Source organism: Brachycentrus maculatus, unplaced genomic scaffold (genome assembly GCF_059751285.1).
Source record: "Brachycentrus maculatus isolate JH-2025_06_01 unplaced genomic scaffold, ASM5975128v1 h1tg000454l, whole genome shotgun sequence".
Taxonomy (NCBI): domain Eukaryota; kingdom Metazoa; phylum Arthropoda; class Insecta; order Trichoptera; family Brachycentridae; genus Brachycentrus; species Brachycentrus maculatus.
In genome coordinates this window covers 1,054,534-1,077,112 of record NW_028281201.1, presented here as the reverse complement: position 1 = coordinate 1,077,112, position 22,579 = coordinate 1,054,534, and the positions used below count along the sequence as shown (strand labels likewise).

The 22,579-nt window shown below is 29.3% G+C and overlaps 1 protein-coding gene across 1 annotated transcript in view; it reads right to left on the bottom strand.

Moving 5' to 3' along the window:
* LOC148302412 (putative cytochrome P450 301a1, mitochondrial) overlaps window positions 1-21,869 on the bottom strand; it is a 28,469-nt gene extending 6,600 nt beyond the window's left edge. Inside the window, exons 1-2 of the mRNA XM_088271676.1 lie at window positions 21,100-21,869; window positions 564-757 (exon numbers count right to left, since the gene is read on the bottom strand). Coding sequence (XP_088127802.1) covers window positions 564-757; window positions 21,100-21,788 — 883 coding nt within the window. The 5' untranslated portion in view covers window positions 21,789-21,869. The remainder of the gene's footprint in view (window positions 1-563; window positions 758-21,099) is intronic.
* Window positions 21,870-22,579: the final 710 nt, after the last annotated feature.

Here is a 22,579-nt window from a genome sequence, read left to right as displayed (position 1 = left end):
CACACATGTTTAAAATACTTGAATGTGGACAAGTCAGCAGTCAAAATGATTAGCGGGTATGCATGAGGAGATTCATGAATATGGATGAGGCGAAGAATATTTGCAAAGATAGAATGGTGTGGCGTTTTATCCTCACTGCTTACCCCTATGGTAAAGTGGCAACATTGTTCTCCTCAAGTTCTTAAACATTTGTTTTGAATTTTTGATACAATGTTGCATTCAAATACGAATTTATATAAACAAAAATTAAACAAATGGTAAGACTTTTTTTAAACAGTTTTTTTTTACTGCAATGCAGCGCCATCTGTTGAACGAAACGGTAGCACACGTAAAAGAAGATTCACACTGAAGATAGCTTATGTTATCATTTAAAATGTTTTCGATTGCATTGTTGTTTCAAAGATTTTTAAAATTTTCATCGCTTCAAAAGAATTGTGAGATTATACATATTAAAAAATTATACATATTAGCAATTTATTTTCTTTCTTTTTTATTTTAACAAACTGAGCCACAGCATAGCATAGCCGAGTACAGCTAGCACATAATAAAGTAAATTAGCTTACATTCCAAAGACCACTTGTGTATCTCGTTGTCGAAGTCAGCTGGCATCTCGTCCTTACTGTCCTTCATGTCCTGCATTCTCTGTATAAAGTCGTTGGTCACCTGTTCAATGGGCTCTATGTACTTCCTTACTGTTTGTATCTGTAGGACCGGTTTCTGGACCTTGGTTCTGAACTGCCTCCATGGTTCGCCGTGTCTGTAAAGTCACCTAAATTATTATTGGCTTAGAATTTGCAAAACAACTTAATAAATTATTGGCTTGTAATTTGCAAAATAATCCAACAAATTATGGCTAAAACTTTGCAAAATAACCGAATAAATTATTGGTACTAATGCGAAAAACTACCGATTAATAATTGGCTAATAAATTATAAGTTTATAATTTGCAACATAATAAATTATTGGCTCATAATTCGCAGAGCAACCAAATAAGTTAATGGCTATTAATTTGCAAAATGACCGAATAAATTATTTGATAAAAAATTCTAAATAACCGAATAAATTATTGGCTAAAACAACTGACAGTCGTTTCCAAAATGACGAAGTCGTAAGTAATAAAAGTATGAGACCAATGATTGATTTAAAAATATTTGTCTTATTTACGTAGATAAATCCATTAAAATTACAGCCATAATGATGCATTTAAAATTTGAGCAATGATGACTGACTGTGATGGAAAAATATGTGAAGAGAAAAGAAAACAGTGAAGGCATAAAAAATCTAGTATAACATAATGTTTAAATGCATCGCAAGTATGTTTTCATACCATGCGCATCGAATTGTGGATATTTTCTAATATCCACAAGACGAGGAACTCAGCAAGCTTCTCTCCAGCGTGACTTTGAAGACCGTTACTTTAATTAATTTTTCTCATTTATACCGAACATTTTAATGACTTGGATTTTATTTCACGGAGAAGTAACTGGATTTTTGTTGTTTAGTAAAATATGAAATTTAATATTTTCATATAAATTAATATATTTAATGCAATATAACATACTTGATGAAACAATTTCAAATTTGCTGTTGTCCACTGTCGAATATTTCGATTAAAAATATTCGACAGTATTATTTTCTAGTTTATACCTTTTTTATAATCAATTAATTCATTTACACTTCATTTCCTCCGGCACTTATTTCCGCTTCATTCAATTGTATTTTCTTTTATTTCGTTTTAATTTGTTTGAATCCACAACCTTATTATAGAGTGCTTATAAAATATGCAGTCAAAAACTTGATTTAAATAAACTATCAATGTTCATTAGGTATAAAAAAAGTCAATAAAAAGTTTAATCTTTTATCCAAATGTTTATTTGATTTACGTTCTCTTTAAACATTCGCACACTCGTATCAATTCGATATTGAGTTAGTTGACGCGAAATTAAGCACCAATTTTTTACTATCGTAGGTGCATGTGCTAGATAGAAAAATATAAATTATTATATATATACTTCCTGTACTCTTAGTACGCTTTTATTTGTTTAAAAAACGCAAGTTTAACATTGTCTTTTATTGAATTATTTAATGTTGCTAGTATTTACCTTTTTTCTATTCCTAGCCGATATTAATCAGATGAACCAATATAATTCAAGTCTTTGCAAATGTCAAAAGTATCAAAAACAAAAGTTTTTGTTCTTGATAGTTTGAAATTATCTTTGTGTACATTTGGATATTATATGTATATATATATATATATATATATATATATATATATATATATATATATATATATATATATATATATATATATATATATATATAATAAATCCCTTACAGAACCCAAATGGTGCATAGGGCATTGCTTCATAAACGCAGTGTTATCTCGATCGATTACACATGAAGGAAAGGTGATCAGCCCTCCATTTCAGGTACCAGTCCAGTGTAATATTGAATAAATATTAGAGTGAAAAAATCACTTGCCGTTCTGACCTCCAGAACGGTAGGCGAGCATGCTGACCATTACACTACGGAGGCGGACAATATATATATATATATATATATATATATATATATATATATATATATATATATATATATATATATATATATATATATATATATATATATATATATATATATATATATATATATATATATATATATATATATATATATATATATTTATATATATATAAATATGTATATATTTATATATTTATAAATAAATATATGTGTGTTTGTGCTTGTACGTATGTACGTTTCTATGTATGTGCGATTTGAGCCACATGTAGATTGCTAGCACAATCTGTCAAAAAAATTGTGAAGCAATCAGCCGGTAACGTTATTAAAACGAATAGTTGTGGGATGTATTTTTTATTGCTCGTTCTTTAGTTCGGCCGTGTAGTGTAATTATTACACGGTAGTCAGGTGGTCAATTCGAGAATTCAGTGCAGAAAGTAATACATGCAACTTTCTCTGTGTGATATCGAGAAAGCACGGCGAGAATGTGCGAGGAGCAATTGTCATTACCGTAATACAATAAATTCATTTCCGACATGTACGGCTACCACGTTTTTACCGAGTCCTATGTTCGATTCTTGGCTAGGTTAATGCGTATTTAATTTAATTTTAAGAAATCGTTTTGTAACCTGTGTAACATAACATTAACAGAAGTTAATATATGTATGATGAGATGCCTGAATGTATGAAGAATGAAATGTTTTAATTTGTACCAGAAGATAAAAACATCTGTAAGATTTCGAAACTAGTCGTATAATATAAATAAAACTCATGTAAGTGGTATATTCAAGTGTTTAATTAAAAAAAAAAAAATAATCAAGAATGAAAAGAGTCTGAAAGAATTCAAAAATCAATGTTTTGTTTTACTGTAAGAAGATGTAAATATATATATGATGTAAATTTAGTGTAAATGATATTTTGTATTGAATGTAATGTAAGCTAACTAAAGAAATAATAAGAAATAATCTTTGTAAATAGACTGATACAATGGTAAGGTATAGTTTTTGTTGTTGTTGTGCTTTCAGTTGGCAAATTGCATTTTAGGTTCAATATTTTTGCTACCAATAAGATGTGTGATACAAAATGTATCATTTAAAAGACAAAAATAATGTGTTGCTTAAAATTGTTACATGGTCATATGAATACACAGTCCATATACATATATCGTTTTTTAAGTCTGATTTTGTTAAACTATATTCTAAATTAACATTTAACCGATATTTTATTCTGGATACTGAGTCGAGTCAAAATACCTTATATGATTATGAAAAAAAGGGAATATTATATATATATATATATATATATATATATATATATATATATATATATATATATATATATATATATATATATATACATATATATATATATATATATATATATATATATATATATATATATATATATATATATATATATATATATATATATATATATATATATATATATATATATATATATATATATATATATATATATATATATATATATATATATATATATATATATATATATATATATATATATATATATATATATATATATATATATATATATATATATATATATATATATATATATATATATATATATATATATATATATATATATATTTACGCTTATACGTATTTTGTATCGTCTGACCAGTGACCTAGATTATTTTTAATTTTAGTACGAAAATATTTGAGACCGACATGATAGTGGATATGAACGGAGAAAGTAGACCTCACGTGTTACGGCGTATGATTCTCAACTGTTGTGCGAAAACGCACTAACAGTTGAGACGTGTAGCGCTTCACGTTTTGCTCTTCTATTATCTAGAAGCAATTGAAAAAAATGTCCATTGTTTCCATACAAGGCCACTCAAAAGCTAGCCAATCATCCAAGGTGTGTATTTGAATACAAATTTGCGTATGAATACGAAATTTATGGAGATCGTTTAAATGACAACATAGAAGCGTTCGAAATGTGGTTACATTGTAGAATGATACGCATTACATGGGCCTCTAACATGTGCTTCAAAGAGCAAGAGTAGAAAGACAATTGATGGCTGATATCAACGTGCTGAAGGTTATTAGGATAGGAAGTTATTGTGCCTAATCATAAAAGGCAAAATAGAAGGCCGACGAGGTGTGGGCAGAAGACGGATCTCCTGGTTCCGGAATATATGAGACAGGACGGGGATCAGGACCGTATGATGATAAGATGCTGCCCATTCCATAGACCGATACAGTCAGCAACGTGATGACTTGTTGAATGTGCTTCAGAGAGCAAGAGTAGAAAGGCAGTTTGCTGACTGATATCAAAGTCCGGAAGGTATTCTATGTGGGGCATGTGCTTAGAGAGAAGTACGAGCTAAGTACACCTAATCATAAAAGGCAAAATAGAAGGTCGACGAGGTGTGGGCAGAAGACAGATCTCTTGGTTCCGGAATGTATAAGATTGGATGAGGATCAGAACCGTCGAGGCACTGTTTAGAGCTGCCCAAGACAAGGACAATTAATTAATCTCAAGTGATAGTTTACGTCAAGGGGACCTGACATGACACGCAGAGAAGAAGTTTACTTGTAAGCAACTAATCATTTGCAGTTGGCTTGGCCATGTACTCCGCATGCCTCCTGAGAGCTTTAATCAAGCTTGTATCTTTTACAAGGCATCAGGTTCGCGCCGACCAGGACGACCACTGCTGACAATTCGTCGGCAGTTCTCGTCAGAACTTCCCTGACTTGGGAGGATGCAAGGGAGCTGGCAGCCGACAGAAAAGCCTGGAGACAGTTTATGGACTCCACCTAGGGAGCGGATATGGTTTAATGAATTATTTGCAAGTCACTATTTTTTTTAAAGAAGAAAACAAATAACGAATTAAAAGTGTATTCGTAAATATTTAAAATAGACCGTAAATTTTATTAATGGTGTGACCTTTAGTGACGTAATTCTTATACTGACAGTGTTGGCATTGAATTTAAAATTTGGTAATCGCTCCTACTAAATTATAAACAATAGTTTAAGTTGTCTAAACTTCCGGATTGCTAACGGATTCATTTGATAAAATATTTTTAAAAAATCGTTTAACAACTTTGGGAGATTAAAGATTATAAAAAAACGAATATTTTCATTTTTGTACGTTTTTAATTTAGTATTTTATATTCATTTTCATACATTTATTTTCAATTGGAGTGATTGTGATGTACTTTTCACACTTACCATCTCTATTCTTACTATCCTACCTGCACACAATCCTCTAAAATAGAGGCTTTGCTGGTTATTGCTTTAAAAAAATATATATATTTAGATCATTATTTTTACCGTACTAACAACTTTGGGAGATTAAAGATTATAAAAAAACGAATATTTTCATTTTTGTACGTTTTTAATTTAGTATTTTATATTCATTTTCATACATTTATTTTCAATTGGAGTGATTGTGATGTACTTTTCACACTTACCATCTCTATTCTTACTATCCTACCTGCACACAATCCTCTAAAATAGAGGCTTTGCTGGTTATTGCTTTAAAAAAATATATATATTTAGATCATTATTTTTACCGTACTAACAACTTTGGGAGATTAAAGATTATAAAAAAACGAATATTTTCATTTTTGTACGTTTTTAATTTAGTATTTTATATTCATTTTCATACATTTATTTTCAATTGGAGTGATTGTGATGTACTTTTCACACTTACCATCTCTATTCTTACTATCCTACCTGCACACAATCCTCTAAAATAGAGGCTTTGCGGGTTATTCCTTTTAAAAAAATATATATATTTAGATCATTATTTTTACCTTACATTATTACATTTCCGTTCAATGTGAGTGAAATTAAATCGCAATTTTTAATTTAAATTTTACTTAGTAAATACCGCTATTTCTTAAAATGTATTGTGACACATATTTCGATCGATTGCGAATTGAATACCGCAAACTGTGTTTAAAAATGACGCGGAATGCATCGAAACTCGTGTCACAATAGATTTTAGAAATAGTGGTATTTACTAAGTAAAATTTTAATTAAAAATATAAAAATAATACCCCAAAGTAATTGCCGAATCAATTAATGAAATTACATCGAAATTATTTATCGCAAGCACTTATTTTTCCGAAGTATAAAATATAAACAAACAAACATTGATTTTTATGTACGAGTATATTTCCCTGGACTGTTGACTGAAACGCTGGACTGATTACCCTGTCTTCATGTAACGCGGAAAACGTGCTTCTTGACAGCTGCTGCCACATTAAATATTTTCAATTGAGTTGCTGTTTCACAAATTTTAAATATATTCGTTGCTTCGCAAGCATTGTGAAATTAAACAGATTAGAAATACGTTATTTGTATTTTCTTTCTTTACCATTAGACCAGATTGTGCCACAGCAACACGTGGCCGGGTACATTTATCTTTTAAAAAGACACTTTGTGGGGCAGATGTGTACACACGCATTATTGATAAATATTCAGATACGATACTTAAAAATGGCTGGGATTTGCCAAATTGAGTACATCGTTAAAGTAAATTATTTATTTATGTTAATCGAATTGATAGTACCGCTCGGTTTTAAGCGTTACTAAGCAGTTGTGTCTGTTGGTACCTTACAAGGACACCAATGGTCAGCTTAACGTGTTAACGTGCCAAATCCATTCGTATAAAAAATTGCACGAACTACTTACAATACGAATATGAAATACTTTTTAAACATCTATTTCTTATCATAACGTTTTTTATATCTCAGCGTAGATGAAGAAGAATACCTAAGACTGGGTATTTACATCTGCTACTCTGCTAAATAAAATATCTCTAAATCCAACCATATATGGTTGAAATGATTAAAGAAAACACTTCGTTTTTTACCACTTGAGTTTTATTATAGACTTATCATTTTAACATGTCTTACCACGAAGTTAATGCCGAAACAATAAATAAAATATGTATGGTTTCATTGAACTCACATATACAGTATCATGAAATTCATGAAACATTGCTCTCTATCCTCGAAACTACAACATTATTGTACTACTACATCTACGAGTACTACTACATATCAGGAAGATATAAATATGTAAAGCTGGAATTTTGAGCAGTATCGCAAGTATATTTTCATATTATTTTTTGACATCTCATCAAAGATGAAGAAGAATATGGAAGTCTGGGCATTTACGGGGCTGACGACCGTCATAGGCTGGTTTAAGTGATCACTTTACACACGTGTAACATTCACCAATTCTACCCATTATTGACAACCACACTACTCAAATTCTTGGAAGTTCTATATATATATGAACCAATTTAGAAACCTTGTTCTTGAATCACTAGAACTTCACTAGAGACATCTATTGGTGAGATGTAAAGAAGCTTTTTATTAAGCAGAAACTCTTATATTGTCAGCCCCGTAAATGCCCAGACTTCCATATTCTTCTTCATCTTTGATGAGATGTCAAAAAAAATAATATGAAAATAACTCCTGTAATTGGAGATAATCCAGATTTTGAGAACAAGTATTTGGACACACTCAAAATGTTGTACATTTATGGTTTCATTGAACTCACATATACAGTATCATGAAATTCATGAAACATTACTCTCTATCCTCGAAACTACAACATTATTGTACTACTACATCTACGAGTGCTACTACATATCAGGAAGATATAAATATATAAAGCTGTAATTTTGAGCAGTATCACAAGTATATTTTCGGTTGGTAATAAGATATTGCCTCTTAACAACATGTCGGCCAATGTACGATTATTCTGCAATAGTTTAAAAAGTATTTCTGCATGGTATAAATAATAAATAAAAATATCAAAATAATCTAATTGGATTTATCCGTTTTAAACGTTGAGCCAAGGAAATTCATATTTAAAATGAAATACATTCATTGCGTAACATTTACGTATTGCTTATACTACTGGTAAAGTAGGCCAAAAATTTGCAACCAAATGCGAATAAGGAAATTTTATCGATACTTCTTCATTAATCTGACCATGACATGTGAGTATAATCAAGATATCATACTAGTTTAATTTTTTTTAATTTTCGGTACATGTGGCACAAATTACCGATGTGTAATGGACAGAATTGTGAACGTAACACAAGTGTATAAAGTCATCGCTTAAGCCAGCCAAATGCATATAAATATATATATATATATATATATATATATATATATATATATATATATATATATATATATATATATATATATATATATATATATATATATATATATAAATTTAAATTTACATTTATAAATATATATATATATATATATATATATATATATATATATATATATATATATATATATATATATATATATATATAAATGTAAATTTGGAGTTTAAAACTTACATATGAGTATTTACTCATATGTAAGTTTTATTGAGTACGTACTTTAAAATGTTTATAACCAAATTCGCAAGTACGAGTGTTGTAACGTACATTGTAAATCACTTTCCAAAGAAGTTTATTGGAGGTCAAGTCTTTATTTTATCTCAATATAATATAATTTGTTGGCCTCGTAAATACAGGAAATTATTTTTGGAGAGATACGTATATTATGAACCTTTGTAATTTATTTATTCAAAATATGTACAACGTTGACAAGATTATGAACATGATATTCAAATTGGTAGTAAGTTGACTGTTTTGTAGAAAGGACAATGTTCAAAAGATTATAAACTTAATATTCAAATTGGTAGTGAGTCGGAAAGGATACTGATTTAAAAATTTAATAAAAAATTAAGATATTTCACTTCAAAGTTATAAATGGCACAAAACGAAGTATTTATTCAAAACACATTGAAAGTTATCCGACCGCATTTCCAGATCTGATTCAGAAGCATCTAGGCTTCCTGACAGACCTCTTTTGAAGCATTTTTATTGTCGTTTGTTTTATGAACTCAGTTGCGAAATTTATGTAAAATTTAAACAAAATTGTATCCTAATTTTACTGCGAATTTAAAAGCTTTTAATATCCCTGTCACTGCCAATCTAAATAAATCTAGCTTTTAAAACCACCACCAAATTCCTAAAAGTACCCCAGTGTGCCAATACTAATAATATCGCTCACTCCTTTCAAGAACGTCATAAATCAAAAAACTTGATTTTCCAGGAGAACGTTTTTAAAGTTTAAAATATAATACAATTTATTAAAAATAAATATCAAGCCACTTATTGAACATTTTACTGTGAATCAGATCTTTTTAGGTAAAACCTGAAGGTTTTTTCTCCATTTGAAAAATAAGTAGTTTATCTGAAAAAAATAATAAACAATACCTTTTCTTCAAAATGTAAAAACAGCACTTTCTGCCCTGTAGCGGGTAAATATTAAGTTAAAAATATACCTCTTTTGCAAGGATATAGTACATTTTCTGTGCTTTCCGAAAACATGCACAACTGAAAATGGACGATTTTTGATTTATGACGTTCTTGAAAGGAGTGAGCGATACGTGTTTTGACACCGAATTTTGAAATCGTATCAGAGACCTCTTGCTGATAATTTTGGTTAGAAAAGAGCACTAAGTGATCCGATGTTATTTATTGATATATCGATGATTTATTGTGGACAGCTGTATGTAAATTAGGTGAAAATTCTTGGGAGTCTTTCCCGATGTAATTATTTTTATAAATTCCATTACTTATCTCGTTTTTGCATAAAATTAACGTTACACCCATAAATAAGAAAATGGAATAAATTAACCTTTTCTTTAACCTTTAACACGCTGGATGCGACGTACGTGCCAGGCGCGTACTTATAATTTGCCCAGGTGCGGAATACGCGCTAGAATAATTACGTAATGTAAAATACACCCTTACAGTAGACACAGTATTTTATGTCAGTGTGTTATGAACGAAAAAAAAATATTTGAAAAAAAAAACAAATAATTAATTTTCATGAATAAATTAATAATTTGCGAGTGCAGATTATTAATTTGCAGCTTTAGTCCCCTCGACCATTCATGTCTATACTCGCTTGTCTCAAATAGAGTATAAACATGAACCGCGCATGAATGCTTCACACATAGAAAACTGTGTGTACCTACTAGTATATACAAAAAAAAATCGTATCATTTCATAATTTTAATATAGTTTTATCATATTTGAAGATTGTTATTCTGTCAGCATCTTGTGATTGTTTGCGATGTATTGAATGCAGTAGGTGTGCTAGCAGGCATATAAGCCGAGATAATTATATTTTAAAATTGTATGTACTTATGTATATAACGTGGTAATATTTTTCTTTGTAAATTGGGTGTAAATAATATGTAAAGTGGGTGTATAATAATGTATAATTTTTTCTATCGGATGTCTTTTGTTTTATTCTGTGCGACGCATGCGACATCTGGTGGTAGAACTGTTTTATGTAGGTACTATTTGTAAGTACTTAATAAAATGTATAGGTAGGTACCTAGGTATTTTATTATATGTATACAAATAAACCTTGAGTTGACATCTTCACGATACAGGGTATAGTGTCCGGTGTAATAAATTATTATTATCAGTTATGCAACTGCACATAGTAAATACGAACCGCACATCGGTTGAACCATTCAGAAACATAGCTATTATCTTCAACCATTATGTCACTGACCCAAATGACATCTCTTGACAATGAAGGTTCAAAGCCTATAGACGCACAAATGGTGATCTGACAAAACGCGTCATGTTCTGAATATTAAAGCGGGATAATCGATGGCACGCAACTTAATTTTCTTTAAACCCAGGTAACATTAAAAAAAAGTTTTTCTTCGAAAATTCAATGTATGGTTTTGAAAAGAAAAGAGTTATTGAAAAGTTGCTATTAAAAAAATGAGACATATTTTTTCAGTATATATTTAAACAAATTGTGTGCGGAGACACGTCTGGCTCCTCGGCCAGCTGGTCGTTTGCTGAATTCTATGTTTGCAAGTACCCCCTTAATTCATTGATACTAAAATTCGAGAGCGTATAGATCGGCTGTCCAAACTTAAAACACAGTATGGGACATTTTTTTTGACAAATGTTTTTATTCATTTTTGGACTAAGTAGATTCTACTTAGTCCAAAAATGCAAAAAAAAACGTTTGTCAAAAAAATGTCCCTTACTGTGTTTTGAGTTTGGACAGCTGAGATGATCTAGTTTATTTATTGTTTTGGCATTAAAGTGTTTTCATTTAAATTTTATCTTGTCACCTCATAATATTAAAAATAATCATTATAATATTGCCCAATCTGTATAGCACCGTTTTCGTAAAAAAAATCACCTCAAGGGTGCTGTACTAACTATTACGCCGCTTTCCCGCATGGGTAGGCAGAGAGAATAGAACGACACGTTTGTATGTGAGTCCTCAGCAGCATCTACGATTGAGTTGATTAAACTTTACATTTAGCAGAAATTCTTATGAAAATAAATGTAAGATTTTTCCTGAATAATTTTACATACTACATATTTTTCATCCGCCATACTAGGTCGTAAGCTCTGTAAATACTAAAACTTCTATATTCTTCATCTATGTTGATATGTCCAATATATCTAAATAACTCCCAAGTGGAGATACTTAGATCTGTGAACAAGTATTTGGACACACTCAAAATATTGCGTCTCTTTTTCTTGTTGACCTTTCAGTTATTGTAAAAATTTATGAAATACAAAAATATGCATATAATTATAGTCAATAAACCTACCTACAAAAGAATGAAGCAAGCATGAAATATTTCATGGCGCCCTTGAAATATTTATTGCTTTATTGCTGATTTTTTTATACCAAAACAGAGCTATTAATTAATAATTACTTCTTATCTTCGGATTTACTTATAAATCTCCATATCAAAAAATATGATTTTTTTTTCATTTAAACCTAACAAAATAATGAACCACTTAACAGTTGTATTTTGGCGACAAAATTCATCGGTGCTGGAAATTGTCACACACAAATCGAAAGAAGACTGTCCGAACACCGCTCCAGTTTTTGTATTGAATGTTAAAATCATGTATTTTATTGTTAAAAAAAACACGTAAAAAATAATTTTCTTACAATTTTTGAAGCTAGTTATGGTATTTTCAAAGGAATGTTTGAAAATGCCATTAGAAAATGCCATACGTACAGGGTGAAGAATGAAAATGGCGTAGAAGAGCCCCAACAAGATGGAGGTATGCAGTGGCGTGCACAGAGGTTTTTAATCAGGATAGGCAGTAGGGTTGGGTAAGGATAAGGCATAGTAGGCAATGGTTGTGTTTCTATATGGAACGCGAGTAATCCAGGGGGCACTGCTTTATAGAATGCATATAGGTATCATATTACAGGAAGTCATAAGTGTGCTAAATTATTCATTTATTCGTCAAAATATCGAATAATTTGAAAGGTATGACGTAGAACTTTCATAAGAGTGTCAAATCGTTCAATTATTCCACCGAATATCGCGAATAATTCGAGAATTGTATAGCTTTACATTCATTAAAAGTATATAATAATAAAAAGTTACACTAATAAAAATAAAGCCAATTACACAATTCCACATTGATGTTATATTCAAACCCTTATCCGCACCCCAATGGTGCACAGGGCACTGCATCATATAAACCCAGTGTTATCTTGATCATTAACTCATGAAGGAAAGGTGATCAGCCTTCCGCTTCAGGTACCAGTCCAGGGTAATATTGAATAAACATTAGAGTGAAAAAAATCAATTATATTTATTTTACCCCCCCTGGGAATCGAACCCGGGACCTCCAGAACGGTAGCCGAGCATGCTGACCATTACACTATGGAGGCGGACAAATGTTTATGTTATAACAACGATAAAAAAACAACAAGAAATAAAAAATAAAATAAAAAAGAGTGGGAGTCTGTGTGTGTGAGGAAGGGAGTAAGAAGGTAAGGGTATGGTATAAAAAATAGATTTTGCAGGAAGGAGAATTCATATGTATAACGTATGACGTATTAATGAGTGCCAGATTGTTAAATTATTCGGCAGAATATCAAACAATTTGACATGTATGAACGTTCTGGTGATGACAATAATATTGTCATCACCGATAATATTGTCATCATCAATAATAGCGACGAAGAAAATATTCAATTTGGTCATATTATGACAAAATTGAACATTTTCTTCGTCGCGGAGGTTTACTAAGTTGGTCATAGCAATCCTTCACTACAAACATAATTGAGCTGACACCCTTCACACGTTCAGTACTTTGCTGTTTCATTCTAACTAACAGTGGAAAATTACTGCGTTTTGTAATACATTTGACACAATTTGACAAAGACAATTGTACGGAACGACTTGAAAGTCTTTTTGTTTTGTCATCTTTTTCTTAATATAATACTAGTAATATTATATGTAATTATTTACTATAGTATACCACAAGCAATCGCAGGCATGCATACGTAGTACGTATGGTTTCTATCGACACGCTATTAAATAGTGTTTTAACTCACTTATATCACATATTATTTGCAATATTTTTTACACTTTAATGATTTTATTTTTACATCGACCTACTCGAATATAAGAACTTTATCCCGAAACTAAAGATTTGCACGTGGCTGAGGGGCATTGCACTGTAGTCGGCCTATAAATAAATAAAAATCTATAATATATGGAAATGTGAATCATTATTTTTATGTATTATCAATAAAAAAGACCAGTTTATTAAAGATATGTGATCGATATATATAAAATTAACGTCAGAAATAGGAATAGTTTGAAATGTACAGGTTTAATTTTCAAAAATATCAGCACGTTTTCGCAAAAAGTACAAAAGAAATTTGAATGTTAAATAAAATAAAAACCCTTACAAGAAGTTAAGTTTTTAAAAAATTGCTCAATAAAGTTACAAGAGTTTTTTATGTACATTTCTATAATTTATATTTGAAGCACTAACTTTGTGATTTTCCATTTTATAATTAAAAAATAACTTTGTTTTAAAATCATTTTTTATTATAACTTAATATTTTATTATAACTTAATTATAGTGTCTACCGGTTTCGAAGCTAACCGCTTCTTTATCAAGAGTATTAATCAGTCTTGATAAATAAGCGGTTAGCTTCGAAACCGGTAGACATTATAATAAAACATTAATTGTGATTTGAAAACAAAGTTTCATTTTAATTATAATATACATTTCTATTTACTATATTAATATAAATAAAGCTGTTCTCTCCAATAAAGAGAGTTCTTGTGCTTAGAGGGGACGTACATATATTATTTATTGTTTATGTTTGTGAGTGATATTTATATTTTTTCGATTAACATGTTGATAATTTATTTAATTAATTTTCTAGCTTTTTAATGTCTTCTATTTTTTTATGTCTGTAGAAAGGTTATTGAAGTATTTGATTCCCAAATATTTAAAGTTCTGTTGGAATTAGGTATTGCATTTTGCTGTTGTAAAGTTTAAAAAAAACGTTAAGTCTCGAAGATGAGCTTTTCTTTAGATTCAAGTATTTTTCACCCTTAAATAATTGAAGAATTGCTGTTTTCTGAAATTGGTTTACAACAAAAAATGAAATTATGTTTAATAGTTATAAGAAGAAAAGGAATATTAATATTATCACTGTTAGAGTATTTTCATTTATTTATATTATTTAAGTATTTTAAAATGTACCACCTACCCTCTTTACGGGAAATCTCAGTGAGGGGAAACTATTGTCATTTATCATTATCATTATTTTATCATTATCTACACCTGTATATGCATGCACCTTTGAGGCAGTATTTTACAAAAATTGCGCTGTAAAATAATAAAAATTATAACTATTATTTTATCATTTTTACATTCTATTGTACATGTCCGAGTTTTCAGTCTTATATTTATTTAGTATCACCCTGGACTGGTACCTGAAGCGAAGGACTGATCACCTATCCTTCATGTGTTAACTAACGATCAAGATAACATATATTATGTATTTTTTGACATCTCATCAAAGATGAAGAAGAATATGAAAGTCTAGGCATTTATGGGGCTGACGACCGTCATAAGCTGGTTTAAGTGATCACTTTACACGCGTGTAACATTCACCAATTCTACCCATTATTGATAACCACACTAATCAAATTCTTGGAAGTTCTATATATGTGAACCAATTTTAAAACATTGTTCTTGAATGACTAGAACTTCACTAGAGACATCTATTGGTGAGATGAAAAGAAGCTTTTTATTGAGCAGAAACTCTTTTATAAGTATATTATCTTTGATGAGATGTCAACAAATAATATGAAAATAACTCCTGTAATTGGAGATAATCCAGATTTTGTAAACAAGTATTTGGATATGGAGTACAAAATGTTGTGAAGATAACACTGCCTTTATATGATGCAATGCTTTATGCACCATTGGGTGTGGATAAGGGTTTGAAGAATGAAGAAGAATTTTACCTGCAGACAGGCCTCTAAAAATAGAGGCTTTTTGGGTTATTAATTGTTTTTTTAAAAAAAGTTATATGATTGTAATCAATGATTTAGGATCAGTAGATATGTATAAAAAACTGGTAAACAAAAGGTTGTTGTAAAATAAACAATAATTAGGAAAGCTTGTACTCGAGTACCTACCTAGTTTGAGTGGTCAATAAGTTTACATGGAAGAAAAAGAAAACTGGAAATACACGAAGCCACTGTTTGTTTTTCAATTGAACAGCTAAAATAAAAGAATGCGGTATTTTAGATGAGTTCTGGGCGTAGACCCGCCATATCTGTAAACCGGATTGATGTCATTACCATCCGACTACTAACTGTGGAAGATTTGCCACAATGGAAATCAAGGTAGCACCTGCGAACTAAGTCCCACGTGCTAAATCCGCCTGGAGGCCTAGAGCTTTATTCAAACGAAATTACAAGTTCTAAACATTTTTAGTGCGCTCGAATACTTGTTTACAAATCTGGTTTTCTATTATAAAAAATATATGTTACTAGTAATAATAATAATAATAAATTTGGATAATTTAAAAGGAGATTAAAAAGAAAATTATAAAAGAAAAAAAAAATATATATATATATGTATATATATATATATATATATATATATATATATACATATATATATATATATATTTATGTACATATATATATACATATATATATATATATATATATATATATATATATATATATATATATATATATATATATATATATATATATATGTATATATATATATATATTTATATACATATATATATATATATATATATATATATATATATATATATATATATATATATATATATATATATTTATGTATATATATATATATATATTTATATACATATATATATATATATATATATATATATATATATATATATATATATATATATATATATATATATATATATATATATATATGTGTATTCAAAAAATATCCAATAAATTTTCTTTTTAAAATTGGGCGTGAATTAACTCAATAAACTTTCTTTTTTTTTCGTGAATAAACTTTCTGATCAATATCTGCACACAATATTGCATTTTCTCATTTATATTTATTTTACCAAAAAAATCACTTACAAAAGACGTTTATACAATCAAATATATTATTATAAACATATTTTAGAGGCCTGCCTGCAGATAGAATCTTCTTTGACTTCAACTTCGAACCCCTTATCCAAACCAGATGATGCATAAAGCACAGCATCATATAAACTCTGTGTTTTCTTGATTATTCACACATTATTTTTACATGCAATGATATGAGAGTATGAAACGCCACACTCTTCTGTCCTGACATATATTCCTTGCTTCCTTCACATCCATAAATCTTGTCATACATGCCCTCCGATTACGAAGACTTTTGACACAACCAGATTTGAGTTTTAAATGATCTGATTGTGCTTTTTTTCTTTCTTTTTCGGCCGTCCTCGTTCTGTTCTCCTGTTTACATTCATAATAATTCGTGTAAAATATGAAATCCGAACATTGTTGTTTTATGAAGAAACCGGTAGTCGATTAATTCACACGCACGTACGATATTATTTATTGTAGTTTTGCGATTTCACTATTAGTAATTCAATGAAAATACTTTACCGTGTATTTTTTTTAACGCATGGTTATTGCTTTTGTATAATAAAAATCTTTGGTTATACGAGTCATTTTCAAGTAACAGATCTGTAATTAAGGCCCAGCATTCGTTATGTTGCATTTATTTCCTCTAAATACAGGTATCGTAAATGATTTTTTTCGCAAAACACCGTTTTTGCATTAAAAAATAAGTTTTTATTCGAAAAATGTAATTATTTGGTTTTGAAAAGTAAAGAGTTATTGAAAGGTAAGGGGATTAAAAAAAATTAAAAATGTACATATATATAAATATATATATATATATATATATATATATATATATATATATATATATATATATATATATATATATATATATATATATATATATATATATATATATATATATATATATATATATATATATACATATGTATTCTTTAAAAAAATCGGGCGTAAATTTACTCAATTCTAAAGTATAGTCGTAAATAGAAATATAAATTTTCTGATCATTAATTATCTTATTTTGCACAATATTCCGTATTCCCATATATATTTATTCTACTCACTTACGAAAAACGTTTATAAAATCAGATAAAAAAAATATCGTTAACAAAATTTTGCTGACGTACTGTTATGAAAATCCTTTAAGAAGAATGTTTCGTATCACACCGAATAAGGTTTGTGACGCAGGTTTAAATAGTGACATATTTGAGAAGTGAAGAGGATAAAGCTATTGAATAAAGACGATGTCATTTTTTTACATTGATCTGAAAGGTTTTATGGAAAATTTTCCTTATGACTCAACCCTGTAAACGAACTTTTAAGCACAAATATAAGGATAGGGTATGTTGGGCGATATTTTTTTAATTAATTTTTTTATTTCTTAAGTTAGCTTATATTACAATTAATATAAACTTTTATTTACACTTAATTTACATCATCTTTATATATATTTACATCTCCTAACAGCAAACAAAACATTTATTTCAAAATTCTTTCAGACTCTTTTCATTCTTCATACATTCAGGCATCTCATCATACATTTTCAAACCTTTATACATTAAACAATTTTGCGACTCGTTTTTTTTCAACAATGGCAGTCTTATTTTATCCTTATTTCTAGTAATATGTTCATGACAATTTTTGTTTAAAACTGTTTTATCCTTAAAATATTAAGGTAATTTATCGATAAAAAAATTATTAGCTTACTACATTTTACAACATTTTGAGTGTGTCCAAATACTTGTTCACAAAATCTGGATTATCTCCAATTACAGGAGTCATTTTCATATTATTTTTGACATCTCATCAAAGATGAAGAAGAATATGGAAGCCTGGGCACCAATAGATGTCTCTAGTGAAGTTCTAGTGATTCAAGAACAAGGTTTCTAAATTGGTTCATGTATAAAGAACTTCCAAGAATTTGAGTAGTGTGGTTGTCAATAATGGGTAGAATCGGTGAATGTTACACGTGTGTAAAGTGATCACTTAAACCAGCCGATGACGGTCGTCAGCCCCGTAAATGCCCAGGCTTCCATATTCTTCTTCATCTTTGATGAGATGTTAAAAATAGTATAACATTTTAGTCTCTTTTTTATATGTAGATAACCAGTTGAGTTCTTCTCTCATTTTTTCTTTATTATTATTTCTATTTTATTTATTATTATAATTATTATTATTATATTTATTTTCCTTAAGAACTATACTTTATTTATTTCAATTTTCAAATTTATTTTTTGATATTGTAATGTGATAAAATTTTACATTAATTATTTTTTTCTTTGCTTTTCTTTTTCACCTTTCAATGGCTAAGATTTTAATTTATTGTTAAGTACTTTGTTTAAATTTTATTTATATATACAGGTCCATGACAGGTCATAAGTCCTGTAAATACCCAGATTTCCATATTCTTTCTCATCTTTGTTGAGATGTCAAAAAAATGGAAAAATGATTATTTAGTTATTTTTTTTAATTTTAACACTTGAATATACCACTTTAATGAGTTCTATTTATATATACGATTAGTTTCGAAAACTTACAGACGTTTTCATCTTCTGTTAAAAATTACAACTTTATTTACTTGTTTTTCGGTTTTAATTTTTACCAGAACTGTAAGTTTTCGAAACTAGTCGTATATATAAATAAAACTCATTAAAGTGGTATATTCAAGTGTTTAATTTAAAAAAATAATAATCAGCATGTCATTCCACAAAGTTAATGCCGAATCAATAAATAACATTATTTAGTTATGTCGTTTTTAAGTTTTAAAAATAACTGTAAATTGTAAAGAGGCGCTTTAAATAATAAATTGTTAAATCAATGAATAATAAACCTTATTTCTTAAATTGAAAATAACAACAAAATTTAAAGGTGATAGATATGCGTATCTCTATAGGAATATATTGAAATTTGTAAGTTAGCAAAAGCTTTTATGCATTTAAAGCTCTACCGCCTAAAAAAATCGTTTTCAATTTTAATAAAAATGCCAAAGAAGTCGTTGGCATTGGATATGGGTATCCTGAGGAATCGATGACCCTCAATAGTCGTCATTTTTTCTGATGTCATTGGCTAAATTTCTGACTCGTTTTTATCCTGCTGTTTTCTCTCTTCCTCTTATCCTCTTTCACACAAATTTTTATTAATAATCTAGCTTTTTTAACGTTATTTTTCTTTTATATTATTTTGAGAAATAAAAATGCTTTGTTTTTTTATCCACTCACATTTTTACTAACAACCAACTAGTTTCGGCAACAACCTGTTGCCCTCTTCAGGGTTTAATTTATTTATTAAATTAAATCCTGAAGAAGTCTTTTTATTTCTCAAAATATTATATCAATATGATCCACAAAGTTAACGCTTTCCATATTCAAAACAAGGAACTGATCCCAGATAGGCAATGTAACCGTTTTTTGCATTTTAAAGCTTGGATCGGTTTTCAAAATAAATTATTTCATAGATGCCCATAAATATATACGAATGTATATATATTAGTCAAGCTGGAATAAAGAGTTACAAAAAATAAATTATATATTATATATCAATACATATATACATACATATTTTTTGAATTGTACTATACATTCAAAATCCATAGCATAAAATCTAACCCAATATAATGATGCACAGAAGAGGAAAATTAATAAATACATATGATTTTAATTTTAAATTAATAAATTTATCTAAATTATACATGAAACTTCTCTTTGTAACTATCAGAAATATGTATTAATTTATTTTTAACGTTTTTTGTATGAGTGTATTAATTTATTTTTAATGTTTTTCTTTAAAAAATCTAGCTACAGCTTATGCAAAACCGCTTATCATGGCCCTACTAAGGGTTTATTTTTTTAAGTTTTATAGCCTACGCCTATTTGTGAGTGGATGTACTCTTTATGTTTAAAGTTAGTTTAATTTTATGTAATTCATGAGTGATAATTCTAGGCAGAAACACTCGCTATACGCAAGCCTAGCAAATGCTGAAAATTCCAAATTATTTTCTTCCGTTAGCGGATTTACTCTTATGTTTAAATTTACTATAATTAAATGTAATTCATAAGTGAAAATTTTAGGCAAAAATGCTCGCATTTTTATACTTACACTCCGACGACACCAGCCAGTTCCCCGAAGAAATCCTTCCTGACAATGCTCTTATATTCCACCAAACAGGGCATAGACGGTCGAAAAGGTGTGGGCCCCTCTCGCCTGCAAATTTTCTCAATCTCATCAGCATCGTACACGAACACCAGATCAGGTCTTCCGATCAAGCCGGACATCTTCACGATCATCCCGAATTCATCGTGAAGAATTTGGGATACCTTGCCGAGGTCTGATATCTGATATTGTCCGACGAACGGGATCAGTCTCCAAGTATTCCCGATTATAGGCAAAGGCTTCGGACCGGGAACTTCAGAGTATGGCTTCGATGTTTCCAGCTCCTTGGCTGAGTAAGGACATGTGGCTTGTGAACTATCCAGCTCTTCGACAGTGGCTGTCGATCGCTTACGCACTTGCACGGAACTTTCAACACCGTCACCCTTAATCTTAACACTTTGATCAATCGAATACGAACGATTTTGGGAGTAAAAATGGGAGCTTTTTCCTGATTCGAACGCTTTTTGTCTCGCTTGAAAATTCGCACTATTATTGAAGATTGATTTATAATTTTCGCGTGTATTGTTTTCTTTATTATATGGGAATAAGTTATTTATTGTTGTTGATATTCCCGCCGTATTCGGCTTTATTGCATCTTTTGATACGGTTTTTAAGGCGGTTCGTAAGGCCGACATGGTTGCCGCTCGGTTGCTAACGACTGACTGAATGTACGCGGGAAAAGAATGGTCAGCGATCAACGTTATTATTTTTAATACAGAGATGTACCTTAACTAAAGGTTGATGTATTTATATTATATTCCAGTATGGCATTGTTGGATGAGGAGGAGCATACAACAACATAATGAACTCTATCAAAATAGTATAGAGAACAATTATCAAAGTATTTTTTTAAAACTTATATTTTATATCATTAAAGCATTGTTAGCTTTGTGTTAAGGTAACATAACATTTATAGTCCATAGTTGATCTGATGACGGAATGGTTATTTCGAATCCGGTAGTCATGAAGTAGAATTTTTAAGTGTATTGCACAAGGTGAAGAATGTTTTATTTTTTTAATTTTCATTTATTTGTTAAATATATGCACCTTCATATATGTACATACGAGTATGTGCAAATACGTATACGTTCATTTAAAATTTCAAAAACAAAATTAATATTTTATTTTTTTACCAAGCCAATATATGTGTCTCATCGGTGGAGTTCTTTTTACATATGTTTTAAAAAAAATATATTTGACATAATATGCATACAAAATAAGTTATTTTTTTTTTAAATATTAGCTCTCGATAATTTACCCATTCCTTCATTTTGCCTTTGGTCCATATTTCTGTTTGCCCACTTACCTCCGCCGCTATAAATATGTATTGAAGTGTTCTAATTCCATATTTATTATTCACTCTTCGGACCAGCAATCCCTCGTTGTTGGTGAAGCAGATATCATAGTTGTGTACTAGAGAATTTTT